This window comes from Raphanus sativus, chromosome 8 (genome assembly GCF_000801105.2).
Source record: "Raphanus sativus cultivar WK10039 chromosome 8, ASM80110v3, whole genome shotgun sequence".
Classification (NCBI taxonomy): domain Eukaryota; kingdom Viridiplantae; phylum Streptophyta; class Magnoliopsida; order Brassicales; family Brassicaceae; genus Raphanus; species Raphanus sativus.
In genome coordinates this window covers 26528089-26554111 of record NC_079518.1, presented here as the reverse complement: position 1 = coordinate 26554111, position 26023 = coordinate 26528089, and the positions used below count along the sequence as shown (strand labels likewise).

The 26023-nt window shown below is 32.2% G+C and overlaps 4 protein-coding genes and 1 long non-coding RNA gene across 5 annotated transcripts; 1 reads left to right on the top strand and 4 right to left on the bottom strand.

Annotated features, from left to right (window-relative positions):
- Positions 1 to 138: 138 nt before the first annotated feature.
- LOC108820652 (dof zinc finger protein DOF1.7) lies at positions 139 to 1054 on the bottom strand. The gene has a single exon (XM_018593644.2). It carries the CDS (start codon positions 937 to 939, stop codon positions 358 to 360), a length of 582 nt encoding a protein of 193 aa, XP_018449146.2. The 5' UTR covers positions 940 to 1054; the 3' UTR covers positions 139 to 357.
- A 6686-nt stretch (positions 1055 to 7740) lies between these two features.
- Positions 7741 to 8558, bottom strand: LOC130498870 (uncharacterized). Its single transcript, XR_008937867.1, has 3 exons — positions 8171 to 8558; positions 7994 to 8080; positions 7741 to 7861 (listed from the first exon to the last, which is right to left on the bottom strand). It is a non-coding gene; the product is annotated as an uncharacterized LOC130498870 (long non-coding RNA).
- A 1249-nt stretch (positions 8559 to 9807) lies between these two features.
- Positions 9808 to 11279, bottom strand: LOC108837494 (mitogen-activated protein kinase kinase 4). The gene has a single exon (XM_018610532.2). It carries the CDS (start codon positions 11071 to 11073, stop codon positions 9988 to 9990), a length of 1086 nt encoding a protein of 361 aa, XP_018466034.2. The 5' UTR covers positions 11074 to 11279; the 3' UTR covers positions 9808 to 9987.
- A 5829-nt stretch (positions 11280 to 17108) lies between these two features.
- On the bottom strand, positions 17109 to 18048 carry LOC108820653 (ATP synthase subunit epsilon, mitochondrial). Its single transcript, XM_018593645.2, has 2 exons — positions 17799 to 18048; positions 17109 to 17372 (listed from the first exon to the last, which is right to left on the bottom strand). Exons 1-2 carry the CDS (start codon positions 17980 to 17982, stop codon positions 17344 to 17346), a joined length of 213 nt encoding a protein of 70 aa, XP_018449147.1. The 5' UTR covers positions 17983 to 18048; the 3' UTR covers positions 17109 to 17343.
- A 1540-nt stretch (positions 18049 to 19588) lies between these two features.
- LOC108820647 (protein MANNAN SYNTHESIS-RELATED 2) lies at positions 19589 to 21730 on the top strand. The gene is made up of 6 exons (XM_018593638.2): positions 19589 to 19892; positions 20105 to 20249; positions 20337 to 20407; positions 20477 to 20562; positions 20652 to 21225; positions 21318 to 21730. The coding sequence occupies exons 1-6, from the start codon at positions 19794 to 19796 to the stop codon at positions 21594 to 21596; spliced, it is 1254 nt and encodes a 417-aa protein (XP_018449140.1). The 5' UTR covers positions 19589 to 19793; the 3' UTR covers positions 21597 to 21730.
- Positions 21731 to 26023: the final 4293 nt, after the last annotated feature.

The following is a 26023-nucleotide window of genomic DNA, read 5'->3' as shown; positions in this document are numbered from 1 at the left end:
AATTAGAATTTGATTGGACTAATATATTCAAGAGAAATTAATAACATATTTCATAGAGAAAATTGAAGTTGGGTTTCTGCAAATAACAATGACACATTTATTAGATATCTAACCGATGACAGCATTAATCAGATCGAATCGTAAAACAAAAAAAAATGTTTATCAGGCGCATGCTATAATTTCATTAAACATATAATCATATAACGCACACAAGAGCCAATCAGGAAATGAAAGAAAAATAAGAGAATATATATATTACTTAAATGGGCCGACATCATTTGTCGTTTATATTGACTACGCCAAGACTAAAAATCCTATACATCTATGCGAAATTTACCAAATTACCCTTCATATTCTTCAGTTCTTCTCCACTGTATCATCATCACTTATCCGAAAACCCAAACCCAACTCCATACCCGGATACCAACCCGACCCGGTTTGGTAGTTAACCCCTCTTATCTGCTGCATATTCGAAGCCAGCAGCGAGCTGAAACTCCCACCAGTCGGATCTCCAACGGGCAACCCGTATAACATCCGGGTCGGATCCATTTCCGAACTCCCCATGACACTCCTCTCTTGGTCGAAAAGAGAGACGGTTTTACTCTTGGGACTGCTGCTCGACGGAGCCGAAGAAGAAGAGGACGATCCGACAGAGGATCGTTTACTGCTGTTCTTGCGAGAACCGCCGCCGACGGGGATGTTACGGAGGGAACCGCCTTTGGTCCAGTAACGACGGCAGCTTTTGCAAAAGTGACGTGGCTGTAACAGGTTGTAGTTGTTGTAGTAACAGAACTTGGTGTTGGGTGAGTCACAGCGAGGGCAGTTTAGCTGCTCTTGCTCCGGTAAACCCGGTTGCTGCTGCTGCTGCTGCTTAGCCGTTGCCATGATCAACGATTGGTGGTGGTAATACGCCGCTGCTGACGTCAGATCCTCCTGCATTTTTTGGGGTTTGGTTACTGTAGTTTCGACGTCGGTCTTGGACCTTATAAAGAAAAGATGGGTAGTGTGAAAGAGGGATGGGGAGTGGAGATATTTGGTGGGTTTATTTATATAGAGAGAGATGCGTTTATGTTACACTTTCTAGATTTTCTTAAATCAATTTATGTTGATCTTAATGTTTTTTTGTCTTTATTTTGTCTCTTTTTATGTAAGTTTGCGACTAATTTTTCATTTTTAACTTTCAAAGTCATGGTTTTGTTAATTTGATATATGTATCTCTTCGTATCTTATATATTAAAACAGAAGTTACAACCATAATTCATGTGTGATTTATTAAAAAATAGACCCTCATTAGAAATCAGTTATTATTCATTTATTATTAATAATATAACTTAATAATATATCACTTCTTATATAACCATATACTCGGATAAAACCGGATTGGTTAACAAACCGATATTTAATTTTTATTATCATTTGATTTTTATTAAATATAATTCTATTATTCTAATTCTGAACATTTATTTTTTTACTTTACCATCAATCCAAATATTTATGTATATAAAACAAAAATCATTCGCACCATTATATTAAATGGTGAAGATATGTATTGTGATTATAAATGTTTTCTTTGAGCACAAACTTTTAGCTGAGTTTAACTGTTGTGGACCTTGTGGTTATGGGGTAAACATCACTATTTTTGGCAAAAAGAAAACTGGTTAGGAACTTAGGAAGTAGGAACAAAGCGAACTTTCTTCGAAATTTCCTTTCATCCAATCCCTTTCATTGAAAAAAATTCACGCGTTGGACTTTGCTATTGACTTGTTGACTTGGCTAATAAGAATGGAGGCCGTATAGTTTTGCTAAATAGGATTATCATATTTTCTCTTCAAAAATTTATTATATATTATACCGTATTTACTTTTATTAATTTAGGAGTAAAAATAACAATACACACAAACTCAGAGGATGATGCAACTTGAGTCTTGGCCCACTAACAGACAAGGGAAAAACACAGATAGCGTGTTTAACAAGCAAAGTTCTCTTTTACTTTGAAAGGGAGGATAAAAAAGAATCATTATCAAGAAAAAAAAGAATCATTAGACTTGAGCCCCTGATTGTGATACACTGAACAGGAGCCGCACAAGTGTCTGAAACCAGTTTTTGACCATCTTTGTCCTCACGTTAAGCTGCCGTTATCGCTGACCGTTACTGACGTCACTGCTACGGCTACGATTTATGGTAGGTGGTAGGTCTGTCTCTCTCTTGAACGACAAAATGTATATGAGAATCTGATTCGTGTAGACTTTAGTGCAACGCATGGCCATTTCAGGATCCATTTTTTTTTTTTTTTTGGCTCAACTTCAACTTTTCATTATCCAAAACATGGTAACGGGATTACAACCTCACAAGATTTTTACCCCACATACAACACCGGGATCTAGTATCACCCAGGAACACTTAGAAGGATCCTACGCTACCCGAATCAATCCGATGTTGCATTTTTCACCACTACGAGAACAAGAACATCCCACTACTCGGAATGAACCGTCTCTTACACCGTTCAATTCTACCACTAATTACAAAACCTATCCTTTGCCAACAGACCAATAATGAGAATTCTAAGAGAATACATAGCAAATGGATCTATTAATTTAACTTTTAGGCTCAGTCATTGCTTCAACACCGAAATGGAGAATCTTCTCGTTATTGAGAGAGGATTTCCATTTGAGAAACTTTGCAGCTGGATTAGAGATCAGAAGAATTGTATCGGCCAGCCACTTCATCGCCAAATCGACGCATACTCCTCTCCAAATATCTGAGGGTTTCAGGATAGGTTTCTCCCTAAAAAAGACTACGATAACCGCAACCAATACCAAGTAGAGCTGAAAACTAAGTCTGAGGATCAATTCAAGAGCAAACTGTTGTTCCCGAATGATAGGAATTCAGCCCAATAACCAGCAGTACCAGCACCAGGGCGCATATCAGACTCAGCTTAAGACTCTCGGCAGTTGTTTACACGATTATGCGCCTCTCAACCTCTACTAAGACACAACGAGACGACCTCACTGAGAGCCCGAGAGTGATAGACTGTAACACCAGTTCCTTAAAACAAAACCAAGCATTGAGAGCCACATATCAGAATAACAAGCCCAGCCCAATACTTCAACACCTTTCGGCGCATCCTGATGTACAGCGGTCACTATCGAAGTCAAGTGTCCGCTCCTTAGCCAAAAGCCGAGAGGATCCCGGAATGAAAAGTCGGACCTTGGCGACTACATCGGGACCGGAACAGCATTCATAGCTTCCAATGGCGTGAGAACTCCACCGCCGAACACGCCGAGCCCTGCTCAAACGCCGACGCTGGGATGTGGAGCTTCACCGCGTGTCTGTGCTAAGCTTCGCCTCTCCAGAAGAATCCTCCTTTGAAGCTAGACCTACAACGCGCCGTCCAAGGAGACCGAGGTAACAACACCATCTTCTGCCGACCGATGTACTCCTTCTCTGAATGTCTCACCGCCACTCATGACGGTAGATCCGAGGTGGAGAAGGTTCCCACTGGGTCACGCGCCTTCGCCGTGAGGAGATAAACGTAGATCTAAAAATGAAAAATTGATCCAGGTTGCTCTCCTCGGCCCTAAAAACCGACCACCCTCCCCTACGGCCTTTCTAAGCCTCACCGCTCCTCCAAATCGCCAAAAAGGAGCCGCCTTTGGCCACAGAAAACTCCGGAGACACCTACGATCCAGAACAGCAAGTATCTCGACCTAGGAAGAACCGGGGGGAAAGGAGGCAAAAGAGAAAAAAGGAAAGGGATAAAGGAGGGGGTGAGTCCTCCGGTACCGGAAAAGCACCGGACCGGAGACGAAAGCTTGAACCTTTTTTTAACTCTAGAGGAGGAAGAGAGCGACTGTTTCTTTTTTCGATTCAGACTTTATTTCAGGATCCATTTGATCTTTGTCCTCGTTCTGAATGTATTTTTTTCCCACACATGTTTATATAGAAATTAATATTTGTTTAGGAGGAAAACCGAAACAATTCGTTTTATATATTCACAATTTTAAAAGCAAAAATATTTTTTTAAAAGAAAATAACGTTAATAAATGAAATTGCAAAGTGTTACTTTGGAGGGTTTACTAACTTTAGCAAATGAAATGTATTTCATTTTTAATAAGTTAGCAAAGGAGAAACAAGTCTAACAAAAAGAATCAATATACAATAATTACGACACCAAGACCAGAAAATATTGTAAAATATAATCTATATCTAATCCAAAAATCATACTAGATTAGCTTTACTAAAATCACGATCTCTTCTAATCGGATTTTTCCAAGGTGTACAAGTGAATTTCTACGCTTCAAAGATTGGCTTTCACTACATGTCTCTCCCTTTGCCATTTTTTTCAAGTAGTCCAACATGATGACGATGATGATGCATATAGCACTTCCCATCAAGCACCATAATGAACCTAGAAAAACAGAGCCTAGAGCAGAGAAAATGAGCCTTCTCTATCTACCTTTTCTTTTTGCTGAGTGTGGTGTTAAGCATAGTACATGTACAAGCTATTTCCAGCAGCTCAAGCAATGGAATTCTCCTTTGGATGCCAAGCAAGATGCAGCAACTTTGTTGTGTAATCAAGAGTATTGCTATTCCCATCAAGTCCAGGACTCTCTGATCCTGCTTTGACCATTTCAATTATTTACTACTAATTTGGTTCCAATTAATAAAATGAGAAATGATAGAGAGAGATACTGACCTCTACTTACAACTCGGCTTAGTGCTTTGAATGGATTCAAGAGAACTGGAACATGTCTCCTATGATAAACCACAACAAACAATACCATTTCATTAGGATTGAGTAGAAAGAGAAGTTCAGGCACACTAACTCTTCAGATCTTTTACCAAGTTTACCTCATTGGATCTCTGCTTGCTTCTAAGGTTGCAGTCTCAGTATTTCCCGGGGAAACACCAAACACAAGGAACATATTGCTGGATAAAGAGAGAGGAATGATTATACATGGAATCATAGTCTAATAACAGAAAATACCAGGGTTGTGACATTTTGGACTATAAGTAATTTAGTAAGAATTTAAATAATTTTTTTGTCTCTAATAACTTAAAATTCAAATATTTATTTATATTAATTCTTAAGACTTTAGAATTTCAAACAATATATCATCTGCCTAGGGCTTAAAACCGGTGTAATGAGACATTTTAGGAAAGCAAAAATACTAATTTGATTACTTTTTTTGGTTTTCAAATTTGTTTTGTTGTTCTTTAATTGAATTCTAAGTGGAAGCATTTTGTAAGTTTATCAAAACCTTTTTACTCGCTAAAGTCATTTGAAGGTTTGATCCAAAGGCGCCTTACTGCACCATGACACGAGACGCCATATGCTATTTAAAACCAAGGCGCAAAAAGAGGCTCGCCATAGATGCTTTTCTAAGCTTTCTAGAAGACACAACTCAGCCTGATCTATAACACATGCATAACTTAAGAGATCAAAAACAAACAAACGACAAAAACAACATTTTCTCTAAATCTCTAAACATAAGGGTTAGACATTTTCGTGTGATAAAAGGAAGCTGAAAAAACAGTGAAAGACAGGAACATCATAGAGAACCAAAAAAAAAACCCCCCAATAATACATCCAGTGTATTGGACTTAATGTCCACCAAACATAGAATAGAACATAAAAGGTTGCAAAAACACATGATAAAAAAGAGACATGATAAAAAGGTAGTCTTGGGTAGAGAGGCTCATTAGGTTGTAATCATATCTTCCCCTCCTTAGACTTTCTCTTATTCTTCACCAACCAAAATCAAATTCAAAAGTTCAATCAAATTCAAAGTTTAGAGAATAAATTCATTGTTTCGAAGGAAAAAAAAAAGAAAAAATAAACTTGCCTCTGGGTGATCCTTCAGAAAGTAAGTCATTTTTTCTAGAGGTATATTTCGGTGAGCACTCCACTTGTACGCTAAGCTCAACTTGCCGTCAAATAGAGTCTTAGCGGTCTTCCCAAACATCTGTTGACAAATAAAGTTTGGTTTGTGATACAAAAACCAAATAAGAATAGGAAGTAAGAAGGATAATGCTTACTTCAATTTCATGTGTTTCACTCCTGAGATGCGTGGTTAAATCACCATCTTCAACGCGCCGCCTTTGCAATAAGAGATGCATACTTCCCCAAAAATACCGCCAGGTTCACCTTTGAACTCATCCTCAATTCTCTTCCCAGCACAATCCATCTTTGCATCTGAAAGAAACAAACATTGCATAGTTTAGAAACACAAAAAACAAACAAAAACCACCAGACAAAACAAACAAACAAACAAACAAACCTTGAAGTAAGTCTTTCCAGTTAAAATATGGAGGAAAAAAGCCAGGATCATAATCATATGCGAGAAGAATGTTACGACCACTCATTGATCCACGAACCTTCATATGGAAACGTAAGTAAGAAGCATATTCGGGATTGGATATGAACAACACTGGGGTTGAATTTTTAATTTCCTTCATAATGGTCGAGGAGATACATGTACATAGTAGGACATCTGCACAAGCAGACTCAAAGAAGGGGTCATGTTTCATAACGATGCCTGTGGAAGAGTAGGCTCGCAGAACTTCAACATGGATGTCTTTTAGGTTGCCAAAGGCAATGATGGTGATAGGAAGACGGTATTTTTTCCTCCTCAACACAGATACTATACTCCTACTCACAAAAAGAGAATTATAATATTCGGGAATCGGACACCTTTTGATGTCCCACCACACCGTCATTGTTTTATCTGTCCCAGGCGCCTCCTCGTACCTAGCGAAAGGCATCCTTTCTAAAAATTTATAATTTTTTTTCGACTTTTCTAAAAATTTATATAGCAACAAAAAAAAACGTCAAACCAGAGAACAATCTACCTATAGATTGAAATTATAAGCCAGAGACTGAAATTGCAGATTAAAACATTTAATTTTATATATATTCAAAATAAAAATATTATTACCAATACACCTAACCATATACAACCAATAGAAAAATAGAGTAGAGAATATTGTCAATAAATTTTGCATTGAAAACCGAAAACGACACTTATTTTGAAACGAAAATTCTACTCGAAAATGACAAGTAATTCGAAACAGAGGGAGTATATAATATATATGGGCCTTGTGCTTTCCAATTATCCAAGGAAAATCTGATATTTATTTCCCTATGGGCTTTCCTCTCTCTCATATGCCTCTAGTTTATTCGATCCAAATTCCTTAACAACTTCTTTTCGTGTCCCAATTATTACCAATACTGGAAGAGATATCCATAACCATAAAGATCCCATAACTGAAATGCAAAAACACAAAACCTTAGACAGCTTTAAGGAAGGGCATTATCATATACCTAAGGCCAATGGAAACAATGAAGGTGAATGGGAACCTTTAAGTGTCATGTAATCACACGACTAAGTAGATATTATATTCCTTCTTTTGCAAATTTGATATGTATGACACTGAAGCAATGATCTGTCAGTGAAGAACGATAAAGCAACGTTAAAGCCTTTTTGCTGCTAGACAAAAATCTTCAGAATAATAGCCAGTCGTCAAAAACTTACAATTTGGAACATAAAGAGCTGATTGGGCGCAAATCAATCAGATGGATTGAGCCCTTTAGAACTGCTATAAGCTAACATATTGCAATGCCGTAGGTTGAAACTCTGCTGATACAAAAAAGAATTCAGTAGTAGTAGTTACACAAGATATATCACACCATAACATGCACGGATCATATTGGACAGGGAACCCATCGTTTACCAGATAGATCTTCCATTTTCTCAGGCTTGACATCAACAATATTGAAACTCTGATTGCTAATAATGTCCAGATTCCAAATATTTTATTCGCAAATCATCATCAGCAGAAATAAATGTTTCTGCCGTCACTGATTTTAACAGATAAATCATTAGGAGCAAAAACATTTACAATCTGGCCACAGGGGAGGAAGGAAGCAAGTAGAATAGAATTCTAAATGGGTGAATATGAATAGGAAAACAGAGTACGCAAATCATAATACCTCAGGATCGTGACTCTGAAACTCTGTGTTTATAACAAAACTCAATTGATAATCTGTTTCTTCAAGATCCCTTCTAGCTCCACTGCTCTTTAATCCATAGCATTCAACAAAAATGTCAAAGTTTTTTTTCCCCATCATTTAGAAACCGCTTACAACTGGCAAGAGCAGAGATATTACATTCTTGGCATCTGTTCTCTCGAAAAGAACAACCCGTCCTCCACGGTCCCCCAGTAGCAAGGTGGTCACCAGAGATATCAAACTGGATTTGCTGAAGTTACATCAACTGCAGCGGAAAACACAAGCTACCGTTTAAAGGGTTTCAACTACAATTCAGAATAGCATCCTCACCGCTCATAATAAACCAACAAAATGGAATCTAGCCACAAAGCATAACAGATACAAACTTCGTGAACTTCTTCGTTGATGTAGCAGAAGCCTTAAAAGATAGAATTAGTGATCCGTTGATTCTGAGAATACCCGGAAAACTAGGATAATCACAAGGATTTTATTTAATCTAAGAATACCTAAGATCAATGTCTTCTTAAATTCGTTGAGATCACCAATGATCTACCGAAAACAAGGATAAAAGAGAAAACTCTTAACTTTATTAATCAAATCATAAACTTACAAAGTTAAGCCTAAACGATTATATATAAAAAAAAGCCATAAAAACCCTAAAACACAAAAATAATTATCTAAATAATAATAAATAAATAATAAATATTTGAAAATATCTCAAATATTTATCTACATCATTCGTTCAGCAAAGACCTGAGAGAATCTCCATTCCAGAGGCGGTGACGAGTCTGGCGAAGCTGCGATGGCCTCATCATCATTTTCACTCGCATGAATCGACAGTGTTATTTTCACATTTGTTAATGTAGGAGTATATAAAGACACTCTAATAACCTGAGTTTTGTGTATTGTCTGGGAACTATATATACTTTTGAATTCTTTTTTTTTTGTTTTGCTTATTGCCAATAGAAATATTTTTTGATTTAAAATATTCAATCTGATTAAAACTCAACCTCGTACGGTCTTTTGCTCTTATATGCATTAACAAGTAACACAGTACGAAGATGTTTCGCTCTCTTTATACACTCGTCTTTGGCTCTCTTACGCACTAAGCACCGAAAACGAGCGCAGATCATTCACACTCGTGTCCATCCATTGGCCTTATTAGATAGTGGTTCACTAGCTCGAGTGAAGTATGTTGATTGTGCCGTTTTTAGTCCATTGTTGGCACCTTACACGTTTATCTTCTTCATTTGTTCTGTGTGATTGAACAGAACGAAAGAATGAAAGAAGAGGCTGCGGGTGAAGTTCTTGTTCGTTTGTTGTCAAATCTCGTCTTGCTTATCACACAGGTTGTGGTTTCCAAGAAAATCAACAAGTGTTCACAGTAAGAAAGAGATAAGATATTGAGGTAAGATCTGAGAGCAAAGTTAGCAATTGAGTTTGGTGAAACAAGAAAAGATAAGCAAAACAAGAAAAGTTCGGATGGACCGATGGTCAAGAGATGCAAGTTTGATTTCTTATAACATTGTATTACTCCTACTGAACTACTTGGTGAAACAAAACTACTAGGGAATACCATTTGGAATCTCAAGAAGAGACAAGTGGAAAAACAGAGGGAAACATAAAATCAAAACATGAGTGGGATTTGTCTAATCAAAGCTTTAGTGTAGAACATTATCAGACAAAACTTAAGCCCTGATCAATCAAGCCACTGGCCAATAAATGGATAGAAACCAACATTTTTTAACGAGGCTTAAGATGCAATCCGAAGAAGCATAATAAATTGCAAAAGAAAAAAGAAAAAGGCATAACCATTTTATGAAAATTCAACAAAGCTACAGTTTGGGATTACAAAAGCAAAGTCATTTTGCCCTTCTTGATAAAGTTACGCAAAGCTTACGCAAAAATCGGACAACAAGAGTAAACCAAGAACTCAAAAGTACAAAGGAGGAGACTGACCCAAGAACCAGTAATCACTACGTCATTGGGGACGAAGCAGCAGAAGAAGAAGAAGAAGAGGAAGAGAGAGGACGAGGAGGAGGCAAGAGCTGATGCAGATTCTGAGGAGACCTGTTCTGCCCCTGACTCGCACCTCTAAGTATAAAAGGATGCCTCAAAAGCTGACTCGCCGTCATCCTCCTCCCCGGCTCCCTCTGCAAGCAACACGAAATAAAATGCCGAAACTCCGGTGAAGCACTCGCCGGAGCTTCTGGCGGCTGAGACATACAGATAGCACACATGAGACTCGCCCAATCCCCTTGCCTACTCACATTGAAAGGAAACCTCCCCAAGAAAAACTCAAGAATGCTAACACCTAAGCTCCATATATCCCCAGCGTAACCGTCATACCTCCCCTGATTCAAATCAGTATTAATCCTCTCAGGACTCATGTACGCAATCGTCCCTACAGAGGAGTTACAAGGATCCATGGTCTGAGCCAAGATCCTACTCACTCCAAAATCAGCAATCTTGACGTTAGCCGCCTTGTTAACAAGCAGATTAGAAGGCTTAATGTCTCTGTGGACTATGTGACGTCCGTGGAGATACGCCAAACCGTTCAAGATCTGAAACGAGAGTTTAGCTAAATCACGCTCGTTGGACACGTGGCGGCCTTCGAGGGATCCTTCGTCCATGAACTCGAGGAGGACCTGGATCTCGCCGTTCTGGTCGAACATCTCGTGGCACCTGACGATGTTCGGGTGGCTAACGTCACGGAGGATCTCGATCTCGCGGCAGATCTGGCGGCGGACGTTCTCCTCGTGGTTACCGTAGATCACCTTGAGCGCGTAGACGCGGGAGGTCGGGCGGTGGATCACTTTGTACACCGTCCCGCCCGCTCCGCTCCCGATCCGGTTCCCGCGCTCTAGATCTGAGTAGTTTTTCGGATTCGAGGAGGGAGGAGCGGAGGGACCGGAGGAGGAGGAGGAGGAGCCGGAGGATGTCGGTGGGAGGGGGAGAGGGACGGCGAGGGAGACGTCGCGCTGAGGGAGAGGTAAGCGGAGGTCTACGCGGCGGCGGGAAGGGTTCTTAACCGGAACTGGTAAGGATTGAACCGGTTTCATCGCTTTTGGTTTAAGCTCGATCTCTTTCTGGTTTTCACGATCTGGAGATTGGTTTGGAGTTATGGTTAGAGTAGAACGAGTCGTGTTTGTCGTCGTTGTCGTCTTTCTAGGGTTTTGATTGATTCTTCGAAGCAGCAGCAGCGATCAAAAAAATCGAAAAGTGAAGGTTCCTTCGTCGAAAGAAAGTGAGAGGACACTGAAAAGAGGAACGTTTTATTATAAGAAAAAAATATCGAGAAATTAAAAAAGAAAATAATAATAATAAATTTGTTAAAATCGAGAGACAGTGATATCGACGAAAAGGCATCTACGCGATGTGCAAGCGCGTGTAAGACACTTGTAAGCACTGACCACTGGCTTTGTTGAGTTTTACTGACACGTTGTTTTTTTTTCTCTTAGTTTTATGATTTTTTATTTTTGAAAGAAAAGCAATTCTCAAATAAAATCACTTATTATGGACATTCCATTATTGGTACATGCATTATAAGTAAATAAATCTACCAATTTTGAGAATATCCATTATGATACACATCCCTTATATATATTTCATTATAAGTAAATAAATCTACCAATTTTGGGAATATATATATATATTATGATACACGTCCGGAGTATTCAATCCAATAAAAACGAAATCAAATCGAAATAGAAAAAATTGTTTAGATTTGGTAATATCGAATGCTAGGTTAAGATCCGTACACTTACGCGGAATGAATATTATATATAAATTACTTTTATGTATTATCTATCTATCTTATTAAAGGTGAAGTACAAATTCGGTGCGTTTGGATACTTAGATAAGATTAATAAAAAAATTTGGTGTGTTTGGTTATAGCTATAAAAAATGGAGTGTTTTGAAACTTGAATAGTAGTATCTATTAATTGTGTTTCCATATTTCACTTAGTTTAACAATTTAATTAATTATATTACCTTAATAATAAATTACATCATTAATTATATTACCATAATAATAATAGTGCATATTTTTATTTATTAGTTAATCAATATTAACTTTGTACCAATTATAAAATCAAAAATACTAAATAATTAGGTTTTACATATGATTAAACATTTGGTTTATTTTATTTTACTAAAATATTTTTATTTTAGTTACAATCGGTGGAAAATTACGTACCCCAAAACATAGTTCAAAAATATGTTTTGTGAATAAAATAATAACTTAAATCAAAATACTTAAAATGTCCTACATTTATTGTCACTTAATTTTCCACTCCATATAATTATTTTACTTGATAAAAAAACTCTTTCTATTTCACTTAATTTAGCAAAACACATAAAACAGTTTTTTATTAATTTATATAATCATTTAGACATGAACATTATCTGTCTATTTAGGTACATGTTGTTCTTTTCGGGTATTCTTTTTTTTTGGTAACCAAGTTCCGCTTGAATATTATAAACTTATGTGTGGATTTTGAGTTGGATCATTCTAGATCTGGATGAATTCGGTTCTGATGTATAGGAACCTAAAAATATCTAAATAACCAATGTATCTAAAACGGGTTCGAATATTTGTAACAAAAATAACCATATAACCTGATTCGGTCCAGATCTTTTGAGTATCGTTAGTTACCAGATCTTTTGAATATCGATGTATAAAAATATATTTCACGGGCCAATTTAACAAAATATTAATTGGTTCAGTTGAAATAAATATATTTTAAAAAATTATATGAACTGAAAAAATCACTATAAGAGTATTTACATTTGGATTCAAATCATTTTTTTTAATAACAAACTACACAAATATGTTGATTTGTATACAAATTTAAATTACAATGTAAATATTTAATTGAACACAATTAATACAGAAATATGTCACATTGTTTAAACAAAATATCAAAGTAAACAGTTGCGTTCTAAAATCATTTATTTTAACAACAAGCCAAATAAATATGTTGATTGGAGAAGGAATAAAATAAAGCCAGATAAATACATAGTTTACCAGAGACACTCTATATGTCAAATTTATTATAAAGAAAATTTTACTAAGATAAATACATTCAATAATTACAAACAAATAATATATTTCATAAAAGTAAAAAATAATATCCGCGCTTCGATATGTTGATTGGAGAGGGAATAAAACAAAGTCAGAGAAACACATAGTTTACCAGAGACACTATGTGTGTCAAATTTATTATAAAGAAAATTTTACTAAAATAAATATGTTCAATAATTACAAACAAATAATATATTTCATAAAAGTAAAAAATAATATCCGCGCTTTCGAAGCGCGGGTCAAAATCTAGTATTTTTTACATCATAAAATAATAAATATATATTGAATAATAAAAAATTTAACTGCTACATATATAATTAAATTGGTGAAAACACATAAATAAATTTTATTAATCCAAACAAACATTTTTTCTATTTTTGATCATTTGTATCTTTTATAACAAAAATTCAGAATCACTGGAAACAAAAAAAAATGTTGATATAAAAAGTAATTTATACTTTTAAAAACATTTAATGCAACGTTTAAAATATAAATATTAAGTTGTAATCATTTGTTCAATTTTTTCTCGAAAAAGAACCAAAGCAAATTTTGAAATTAAAATAATTATGTATTTTATATGGTATATAGTCTATTTTAAATATATATATTATATATTGAATAAGACTTCCTACTTATATATTTTTAAAATATTTTGTATCTTGTTATAACATAAATTTTAAACCATTAATCAAAAAATTCAATGTGAAATTTTTATAGTTATTTATAGTTGTTTTTAAAATTTAGATATACAGAAAAATCTAAAATTTTATTATATAGTTATGTGGTTGTTTAATTTATTTTAGTAAGTTATAATTTTATGAAATGATAGAGAATAAACTAATTTTAATCAAATTTTTATTATTCAAAAACATTAATTTTCATATATACTTAAGTCACATTAGTTAATTCCATGATTTAAAAAAAAACAATAAAGAACATTAATAATTAATTTATGGTTATTTTAATAGAAACCTTACTATATGTTTAGATAGACCAATATATTTTAAAAAAATATTCTAAGAATGATTGTGGTGAAGACATCGGGATGCAAAAAATATTTTATTATTTTTATTTTAATATATAAAGTATATCAAATAAATGTCATTTTTAAGAAATCAAGATACATATATCTGGTTTGGTATATAAAGCGATCAATTATAATATAGTGATATAAATATATGTAAACTATATAATATAATTAATAATATATACATAATTTATTTTATTGATATGATCTTCATATCTTGATGTTGATTTTAGTAGTTTAATATTTTATTTTAATTTAAAAGTTAGTTATTTTTATTTTTTTTGTTGACAAATATGTGTGTTAATATTTAGTTATTTAATAATACTATGGTTTACTAATATTTTTTATTTTTATTCAATAAAACTACTACTATTATTAAAGAAATATGTTTACCAATTATTTAATACTAAAAAATTTTAAAAAACAAAATTTCGTTGTGTTGTATTAAAGTTGATATATAATCATATAAAGTAAAAACCACAAAATATTGTAAAGAATAAATACATTTATGATTTTTTATATGACACCTAATAAATCAAAAATCGACAATATATAAACCGGACAAAATCAAAGTAAATATGATTTTAAAATAGTACCTATTTTTTTATAAATCAAAATATCGAAAAACCAAAGAAATCAAACCAAAATCGAATGAATATTCGGTTTGGACACCCTTGTCACATCCCTTATATGTTTTATTGAGAAATATTATAGCGCAAAATTTATCATGCTATGTTTCATCGTTACAACGATTCATAAAATCTACAAAAATGTTCTTTCTTCTTTCTTAAATAATAACTATGAATTATCTAAGATTCAAATATTTATAACAGTAAATAATAATTTTTAATAACAATTTATGTATATTATATAAAAACATGTGAGAATGATGGATAGAGTAATGCAGATTGGTAAAGTTGATACATTTTTAGATATACTAGTTGAATTTAAACACAGAGTGTCACTTAATACATTCGGTGTATGTTATTCTAAAAACAACGTGATTAGACAAGTAATCGAATGTTGAAATTTGAAAGTATAGTGTAGATTATAAAAATTTATATGGTGATGTAATAATTTTTAAAGTTGCTAAATCTCATATAAATTAGGAGAGAACTTTTTGATCACTTACCAATTTGGATATACCTAATTGTGTTTCTCAAATTTTAAATTAAAAAAATATACTAGTAATACAAGTAATACCAGTTTAGTATATAACTAGTATTGGTCCCATGCTATGCATGGGAGTATTATTTTTTTTTTTTTGGTCAGATGGAGTATTTTTTTCTTATAATACATATAAATAAAAATGACATTTACATAGTTAACTTTGATTTATCAGGAGATAAGTACTAACACATTATAGTAATTAACTATAAATATATAAAATAAATTAGATTTTAAATTTTATTAAATTTATATTAATTAGTTTGTTGGGTATAAATATTATTTTGAAGTTTCCTGTTTTACTTTTAGATCTTGTTTTCTTTCAATATTTTCCCAATTTTTAACATGAAATCTATGCTTCTTAGTTTATTACATCTAGTAATTTATTTAGCATCTCCATCTGTGAAGAGTAAAAATCTTATGCAACAGAGAAACATCATATCATGAAAGCAAATAAGAGGTAAAATAATCGAGTTATCAAAGTTGCTACTATCACGTAGCTGCTACTACATACCTATGTTAATTTTGTCTTAGAATTTAATCAGTTTTCCAATGGATTACCGATTTTGTCAACTTCATCATGTTGTACATAATTTTTTTTTACTGAATGTCTGAAGCCTTAAAACTCTTAATGCAATAGCAAAGTACTGACCATAGTCTGAAGAATGTTTTCAATCTATTTTACAGGAAGAAAACAATATCATCAAATCGACCCTTTCGTGGTGATTTAGTGGAAGGGTATTTACCTTTTATCCAAAGCCTTTCTTCTAATCCCACCACCTCTTATTTCCATCTTTCTCCTTTTATTTTTGTTCAAAATCTCTGTATTTTTGGTTGAATATCTCCAGCAATACAAATTTACCTTTAGAAAGTTCCAAGCCTTTTTTAGCAAAAAAAAAAAAAAAAGTTCCAAGCCTTAAACTGGTTTTGATAAAGAAATGTAGTGTTCTCCAGAAGCCAATGAAACCGTACAAAGAAACGGAACATAGGTTGTTGGCATCTGTTCTTTTCTGGTAAATTATGGATTAGAGTTTTGAAACTAAAAAGAGTATATATACCTTTCTATTTATTTTTGATCGATGAGTCTCAGATGTTTGTTTCCAGATCTTAGAAATATATAAGTATGGAGAAAGAGATCATGGAGATAGTGGATTTGTGGGATTGATCTAGAAACCGTTAGATAGTTTTTTTTGTAACTATTGTTTTTCAATTGATTTTTTTATTTATTTTGTAAATAGAAATTACGTGACAAGATTTTATTGGAGAAGCGACTTGCGCTTTAGTATATAGGGATGAAATGTTATACCAATTATTTAAAGGAAAAGTTGTCATTTAAATCACGAACTTTTAAATTTGGTTGAAAAAGCATGAATTTTTTCTTCGACTATTTAAAGCACTAACTTAGTTTGATTAGCCATTTTAAACATCAATTTAATTTGATTAAACCAAATTAAATACGACGTTAACTCAGGTAACGAATGATTAAACGGAGTTAATGACCGTTTTTAATTTCCGTTAAATCCAAAACGACGTCGTTTTAAAACCTTTCAAAAATTTATATCCGGATGAAATCGACCCGTGACCAAAGACACAGTCGTTGGAGAGCCTTTTTGGTAAATCAAATAAAAGTATAATCGTATGAATTAGTATTTATAACGTATGATTATATTTTTGGACAGAACAAAACATATATGCTTGATTGTGGTTCACTAGCACCTCTTTCTATTAACTTATGACAACAGTGTATTGGTTAAACTCTCATGTGCTGAGTGAGTCCTACGCTCTTTTAACGGTTCTGTAACATTCAGCATCTTGCCTTTTAGCTATAAGAAGAGTAGGATTTTTATTTTAAAATATGCAAAGAATTTTGGAGGCAAAACAAAAGGATAAACATAAGGTATTGTCCTTTGATTATTAAGATAGGAATGAGTCTCACTCAACCTTCATTGCTAACAATCTCAAAGTAGATAGAAAAAAAATCATCTTTGCTGCAGAGGTAAACACAACAGTTTCTTGCTCCCGCACCGTTATTAACCTTAAACGTTAAAAATCTCAAACTCCAGGTGTGTCTGAACGCAAAACTGTCAAAAAAAAAGTAAACATGTGAGAAATGATGGATAGACTTATACAGAGCTGGTAAAGCTGATTACATTTGCAGATCGATTTGTTGAATACAAACACAAATAACTTGTGAAACCATACATTTTCAGATAGACATAAATGGTACACAACTGACAAAACCATTGTCTCCAATAAAAACATAACTTTCATTCAAGCTCTGATACATGAGAGACAATCTAAAATGCAAGATTCGCAACAGTCTGCTTCATGTTTTCGTTTCTCAAATGAAAATTTGAGAAATGCAAACAAATATTGGATTTGATCAGACAGCCTGTGATCAGATCACGATGAATGTTTCAAAATTTAAGAATTGATCAATTCCTCTTTCCTAAATTGCATATGTACTCAAGACAACACGATTCTACTAGAAAAGAAAAGAGGCATACTTGGTTTCTCAGGCTTTCCACCAGCCCATTTGGAGATAGAGAAGTGAACCTTCTCGCGACTTAGAGCTTCCGCTTTGAAAGGCTCCTTCAGACAATTCCTCACCAGATTCGCACAAATGTTCGAATACGTTATGTAAGTCATCCCCGCCGTTCTCCAGAACGGAACCGCCGCGCTAGATGCCATCTCCTCCGATCTTCCTTTTATCTTTTCTTCCTCCCGATCCTTCTGTTTATGGGAAATTTGTGGAGATGGACTGGTTCTTGTGCCCCATTAGTAACAATCCTTTCACTCGTACTGAGCCCATTGGGCTTTAGTTAAATAATATAATCAGCCCACTAAAATTCATAAAGAGATTATCGGTACCTTCGCCGGGCTCTAAGGGTGGATACTTCGGTTATTTTATCGGTTCGGTTTGGATAATTCAGTTCTAGAATTTTTTCAACTGAAATAAACCATAAATAGTTTGTATTGATTTCGATTCAGTTTGTATTGATTTCGGTTCAGTTTGTATTTAGTTTGGTTTGTGTTTCAGTTTAATTCAATCGGTTTTTTTCGAGTTCTAAAAAAATATGTTCTAAAACTTAAATGCATGGTCAAAAGATCATGTGACTATGAAAAATAAATCCAATATCAAATCGGAAAACCTCTAAACACACACAAAAATTATAAAAACACAATCAAATCAAAATTAACTAAACTAAATAGAAAATAAAAAAATATTGTTAATAATGCCTTTTAAAAATAAGAGTAGTTTTGTGAAAAATCAATATTTAAAAACCTCATAAAACTAGTAAAAACCCACTAAAATCCGACACCCCTTTATCGGTTAAACCAATATATAACTTTTACTTATTATTTTATAATTTTTACCTGAAAAAAATGAAATGAACGATTGTAAAAAAACCAAAATTAGTTGATTTAATTTGGTGTTAGTTTATTTTTTGTTATCAACAATTTATTAATGATGTTTTACGATGACTTTATTTTTAATTTGAAGTCTAATTTTTGATATTTTTTTACGATGACTTTAGTTTAACGATGACTTTTATTATTCACAATAGACATTTAAATATTTATAAATTTGAAGCTTTGATGTGTTTTTTAGTTTTCGTAACTTTTAACTTGTTACAAAAGAAATTTAAATAGTTTAAACTATTTTTTGATATTTTATATGTCAAATGAAAATAAAATATAAAACTAAACTCTAGTTTTCTAAATATAAAAACTATTATTTTATGTTTTATAAAACATTTAGAAAATACATAAGTTTAGTTTTTTATATATTTATTTTCATAGCTAATATATTATTATATAATAAAAATAATTTATTTATTAATGCACGGTGCACCTGTAGTCGGCTCAACTAATGAAAAAATGTAGTATTTTGTAATTTGTTACAAATTTTAAGATGCATTAAGTTTAGTCTAGAAAAATAAAAACATCTTATTTTAAAATAAAATAGATTTTTTTAAAAAACACTTATAGTGATATAGAGGAGTATATTAGTAAGTTAATGCAAGATTCTATACATACCATTAATGCAAGATTCTATTATCATAATTGAGTATTTGTTTGACATCTGAAGATCATAGTTAATTATATAGGACAATTAAGGAAATATAACAAATGGATAGAATTGAACATAGGATAGAATACAGATATGCTTTCGTTTACACTTCTGGTTTGATGTGATACAAACCCGGTTTAAATGAAATCAAAATCGGTACACATCCGGTTTAGACAAAATCAACTAGTTGATTTAAATACCAGAATCCACGGTGAAAGTGTCGGTGGCTGTGTTGTGGGTCTGTAGATAGAGAGCGTAAGGCAAAGACTTTAACACTCACTCATAAAGAAACAAAATATATTTTCGACACAATCATCAAAAGGGACTCAGATTCGTGAAATCTTGTCTCTTTTTTTCTATCTCTTTTGTCTTCTAAAACCATCCCCTAATCTCTCCTCAATCGAAGGAGAGTGTAAGAAGAACCACAATGGGTGTGGATTTGAGACAAGTGGTGGCTGGAATCCTCACCATTACCATGTTCGTCATGCTCGGACAAATGCTTCACAGAGATTACTTTGATGCTCAGGTATCTAAACCCGACATGTCTCTGTTAGTGTCTGAGCTTGATTTAAGTGGGGTCTGATCGATTTTTGTCTGTAATTTGTGGATCACAGATCTGGTTTATACAATTCTTAGGGTTTTATTCGTTCTGGGTTGGATATGGATATTGCATTGATGTTAAAGACTCATACTTTTGGAGTGATTATGAAAGCTTCAACCTTTTTGTTCTTTTGGCAGGTTCAAGGGGATGCACATGATATTGAGTTCCATGGATCAAAAGTATCTCTGGAAGATGGACTTGTTAGATCCAGGGAAGGGAATCATGGGCCTTGGATGGAAGATAGCCATGATCTTAAACCTTGTTGGTCAATATCTGAATCTGGTAATCTGCCTTGCCTTCTTACTCTCAGATCAGTTTTTGTTTTTTTTGAGTCTTCTCTTGTTTGCTTCAATGTTACTCTTGTTGTAGATGAAGCTGTATCTTCAAAGGGTTATGTTACATTCTCCTTAACCAATGGTCCTGAGTACCATGTCTCTCAGGTAATCCTTTATATCCTACTCTAAAAAGTTTTTGCCTTTTCTTGTTTAACTTTTATCATTTTTCTTCAGATAACTGATGCTGTGATGGTGGCTAAGCATCTTGGAGCAACGCTTGTGCTCCCTGACATAAGAGGAAGCAAACCTGGTGATGAAATGTTAGTTAGTTTCTGTATTTTCATAAAACATTATGGTTTTGTTTGTTTGTTTGTTTGTTTCTCTTAGTGGTTTATGAATGTTTATACAGGAACTTTGAAGACATCTATGATGCAGATAAACTCGTTAAAAGCCTTGAAAGCGTTCTCAAAGTTGTGAAGAAGTTGCCAAGCCACGTTTCTCTAAGAGACATCGCCATTGTTAAGGTTCCCACCAGAGTTGCGGAAGACTACATCAAGGAACATATCAACCCCATCTTCAAATCAAAAGGCAACATCAGAGTTACAACCTACTTCCCTTCCGTGAACTTGAGGAAGTCTTCTCTGGATGGTGAGACCGACCCTGTCTCTTGTTTGGCGATGTTTGGTTCCTTGGAGTTGCAACCTGGAGTGAATGAACTGGTGGAGTCGATGGTTCAGAGGCTGAAGAGCAAGAGCTCTGGTGGACGCTTCATAGCCATAGACTTGAGAGTTGAGATACTTGAGAAGAAAAACTGCCATGAGACAGGTGCAGGGGGGTCCAAAACATGTTACAACGCGCAAGAGATCGCAGTGTTCTTGAGGAAGCTTGGATTTGATGGTGACACAACTATATACCTGACTCAGCCTAGATGGGATAGCAGCCTCAATATTCTTAAGGACATCTTCCCTAAAACGTTTACTAAGGTGTGTGAGATGAGATTATTCATTCTATTAGTCTCTAAAGGTTACATACTTTTTGCTAATCTTGATTTTTCTTCTGAATGAATACATGGCAGGAGGCGATAATGCCTGCAGAGAAGAAGTCTAAGTACCTTGAGTTAGAGAACTCAGAGTATGAAAACGTTATTGACTTCTACATAAGTTCAAGGAGTGATGTGTTTGTGCCAGCCATTCCTGGTTTGTTTTACGCTAATACGGTTGGGAAAAGGATAGCTTTAGGGAAGCCTCAAGTTCTAGTTCCAGCTGAGATCTCAGGAACGTCTGGTCTTTCTACTGATTACATCTCTCCATACATCTCAAAGAAGAACCATTTGGCTTATTCATGCTTTTGCTAAACTTTTCTGATGTAAAATTTTATGAGCGTAATGTTTTGCCAACAAAATCTATAAAAAGGGTCTTTTCTCACCAAGTGTAAGCCAATTAGTTTGATACCAATTTTATTTTTAGTGAAAACTGTTGTTAAGTTACATTTTGAATCTATGGGCTTACTATAGCTTTTGCATCCCATTCATTTTAACACCATAGTCAAATGATGAGAGTTGTAGTCAGAAGGGGGAACATAGAGGATATGGCGAGATATTGTTCTATTTCAAACATTTGTGAAACTTAACAACCGTAAAACTAGAGGATATACTAGCTCTTGAGATTCTACTGATTGACATTCAAAGTGAAACTAGAGTTTAACGCACGCATCTATATATGTATTTGTCTCACAGTTATATAAATTAATATTTTATGTAGTTTCGGTAGTATATATTTTTAACATTTACCTGTATAAAATTTTGGATAGTATGAAATTTATACACAAAACAAAATTGTTGTTTATATGCAACAGATTGATACAGTAACAACAACAAAAAATTTACAGAAATTTTTTTTGGTATAACAATTAAATATCAAATTTTCGGAATATTTTGTTAAATTGAGAAACATTTGGAAAATTTTAACATTAATTAGTTTGTAAATCAATTTAGTATATTTTTATTTGACAAAAAGATAATAAATACTAAAGGTTAGGATATTGTAGTTTTTCAATGGAAATATAATGTAATTAAAATGTTGTTTAAGGGTAAATTCATATTTGTAATTCAGTTTTAATAGAATAGATTTGGATCTCAAGAATAAAGACATTAGATTTCATATCTGAAAATATGTAAACATTATTAGAATGAGCTATAAATCATGGTTTTGTTTACTATAATAATTTTTTTAAATATCTTTATTAATTGTAGAATAAATTGGTGAATATTTTTAATTTTGGTAATTATTTGATATTATTTATTTGATAGTAATTGTCCTTTCCTTAAATCTTAAACATAAGAAAATAAAACTGTGACAGAGTGTTTAATAGTAATTATTCGACCATCCGGATATTCGGTGTTATGTATATCCAGAAAATATTAGAATTTGACACGTTATCCGATTTGATCCGTAAAAATAAATTAAAAATTAATAAATAAATCAAAAATTCCAAAAAGATAAAATAATAATTATATTTTATTACAAAAATTAAAATTTATTACTTTTAAAAATTCTAATAATAACTTAATAAATTTAGTAGATAAAAGCACTATAAAACTTATACACAATATAATATTTGTATAACTTATATATATACTTCTTTAATACATGTATATATATGCATATAATGGATCAGATATCCATTTTTTAAAATATTAGTGTTTGTGATTTGCTTCGTTTCTTTCGGATATTGCATATAAGTATTTTATTTGTTTCATAGAGTTACGGATATTCAGAATTTCGGGTGAAATCGAAATGGATAAGTAATCGAATCAAAATTTACGGTTATTTTGTCCATCCCTATATAGATTTTATGTTGTTGTGACCAAGTTAATGTGACTATTATGCATATCTGTGCTTATTATTATCGACATATAAAATTGGTTATGCCGTTGTAGATGCTACTATGGAATTTAAATCAAATAGAACGACTTTGCAATTAAATATTGTAGTTCATGCTATTAAAGAATTTAAATCAAAGAGAAACACTTTGCAATAGAACAATGTTACTAATAACTCGCCTATGAAACATGATTATCGAAGCTGAAATCCTAACCGGAGGTTATGTGGCAACATGACTATTGAAGGTAAAATCCTAACCGGAAGTTAGGTAAAAAAAACTGATTTTTATTCTTAAAATAAGTCTCATTCCAACAGATGCAATATGACCTTTTAAACTGAAAAGATTTTAATTTCCTAAAACAGTTTTCTATGCAATAACTATCAACAATAGTTAAGGTTAAAGTATAAAAAGTTGGTATATTTGCCAAGTTCAAACTTACAATTTTACGTTGCACTATCAAGAGTCATTACAACTGGAGAGCTTTCTATTTTTAAAGTATAGCAACTATAGTTAAAGTCACACCATGAATGCTAAAGTAAACAAATATAATGTTTTATCTAGCAGTATATTTGATATTTAGCTGACTATCAATAAACATGTTGATTGGTGTTGGGTAACATTAATATTTTGAATTGAATTGTTTTTAATTTGTCTTACAGAATATAAACAATATATAGAGTTCAGAGTTTTATATGTTTCAAATAACTACAACTAATATTATTTTGAAAAATAATTAAAGTGATGTATTTATTTAAAAAAAATATCAATATGTTATTAAAACACCATAATTATTGAGACAGAAATTCAAATCAAAATTTATGTAAGAAACATATTATTGTTATTAAAATGTCACCAATATATACGGAAAATCCAAGAACTAATGTTAAAAAATATTTTCATCCTTTTTATATGTTCGTATTTTTTAATATCAAATGAAAATAATGTTAAAAATTACAAATTAACATTTTTTAGTATTTTACATTATATATTGTTAAAAATATTTGATAGTAATTTGATATTTTATATTGCGACATGTTTTAAAAATAAGATACAATTCTCCCTTTTTAGGATTTAAAAGAGATTAAGAAAATGAAAATTTAATTACGAAATAGTCTTTAAAATTTATATTTTAGGATTTAGTATTTTAAGAAAAGGAAAATTAAAACATTACCATTTTAGTATTTTACACTATATATTGTTTAAAATATTTGATAGTAATTTTCATTTTTTAATTCTAAACAAGAAAATAATTGTAAAAACCTATTTTAAAGTAATTATTTCTTTGTTAATTTGTTTTCTAAAAAAACTGTGACATGTGTAAAAAATGATACAATTCTCTTTTGTTTATGATATAAAAGAGATTTAGAAAAGAAAATTTTTATTACAAAATAGTCTTTTATGGTTCTTTTTAGGATTTATAAAAAAATACTATCATATAGTTTTTTACAATTACATATGTTAAAAAGATTGATAGTAATTTCTTTAGGTCTAAACAAAAAACAATTGTAAAAAGATATTTGAAATTAATTATCTTTTTAAATATAATTTATAATTTTGTTTTTAAAGATACTAAAGTAAGATAATTATAAAATATAAATATTATCTTTTAAGAAAAAAATATTAAACAAAAACGAATTATAAAATCCAACAAGTACAATAAATTATTTAATAAAAATAATGAATAAAAACTAACTATTAAATAAATAATATTCCCTTTTCAAAACCTAAACAAAAGAAAAATTGGAAAAGTATTCTTATTAATTTCTTATAATTAACTAACTTTCCTTTTTAATATATAATTGTATGTTAAGCAATCATGAAAAAGAAGCTACAAATATTTCACACTATATTTAGGTTTAAGTTTTCATATATTAGTTTTACAAAACAAAAGTATTTATGTGAAAAATATTACATGAGTATTTTATTTAAATTTCTTGATACAACTCAATTTTTTTTATTATCATTATTACATTTTATGATGCTAACATAAGTTTTTTTAATTATGAGGTTGTCGTCGTACATGAGTATTTGTGAATATGATGAATATGTGTTTGTACATATAAGAAAGATATATAATTATTAAAACATAAAATAACCTTTTAATTATAAAATAAATCTCACACAATATATGCAAATCATTCATAAAATTATAATAAAATAATTATTATTTTATGTTTTTTATTAAATTATTAAAGTAAGATTTGTCTCTTTTTTGTTAACCAATAATTTCTTTCTTGTCGCTTAGATTCTAAAACGTGGGTACTTTTTCCGAATAAGCTATCAAGATTTGTGATTTCTGGGTTTCCAAAGTGAAGACTCGACTAGAGTTCTATTCATAATATTATGTTTTTTCATTCCTACAAGTTCTGTTCTCTATATATGCAGTTCTGTATGTATTTACCTTCCACAAAAAGGTGGTTGTGATGCCTGATGCAAAGTATCAAACCGCAGTAGTCCGGCTGAATGCTACTTCAAATAATTCACGAGGTTTTGTGAGAGCTTTGGATCTTCCACAAGTGAAGTGGATTTTTCCAAGAGTTAGCGTATTGTTGAAGATAAAATTTCCCTCTCACATTTTTAGATATAAATGTGTGAATTTCATATTATATATGTTGCTTAAGCAGGACATCTATATGATGAATATGATGCACGTTTAAAGAAGTCAGAAAATATGTCGCATCGCTTTTCAAAGATGAACCAGAGCATGGTAAGTTAGTGATTATATAGAGTATTTTTGCTATCCGGTTAACAAAAGGGGCTGTTAAGAGATCAGGTTGAGTTTTCAGAGAAAGAAAGAATTATATTCCGAGATTAAAAGAGCCGCTAAAATTTATCACCCGAACGTAGTCGCTATCAAAAGCTGTTGCTATGATCATGAAGAGAGTTTTATTGTTTTAT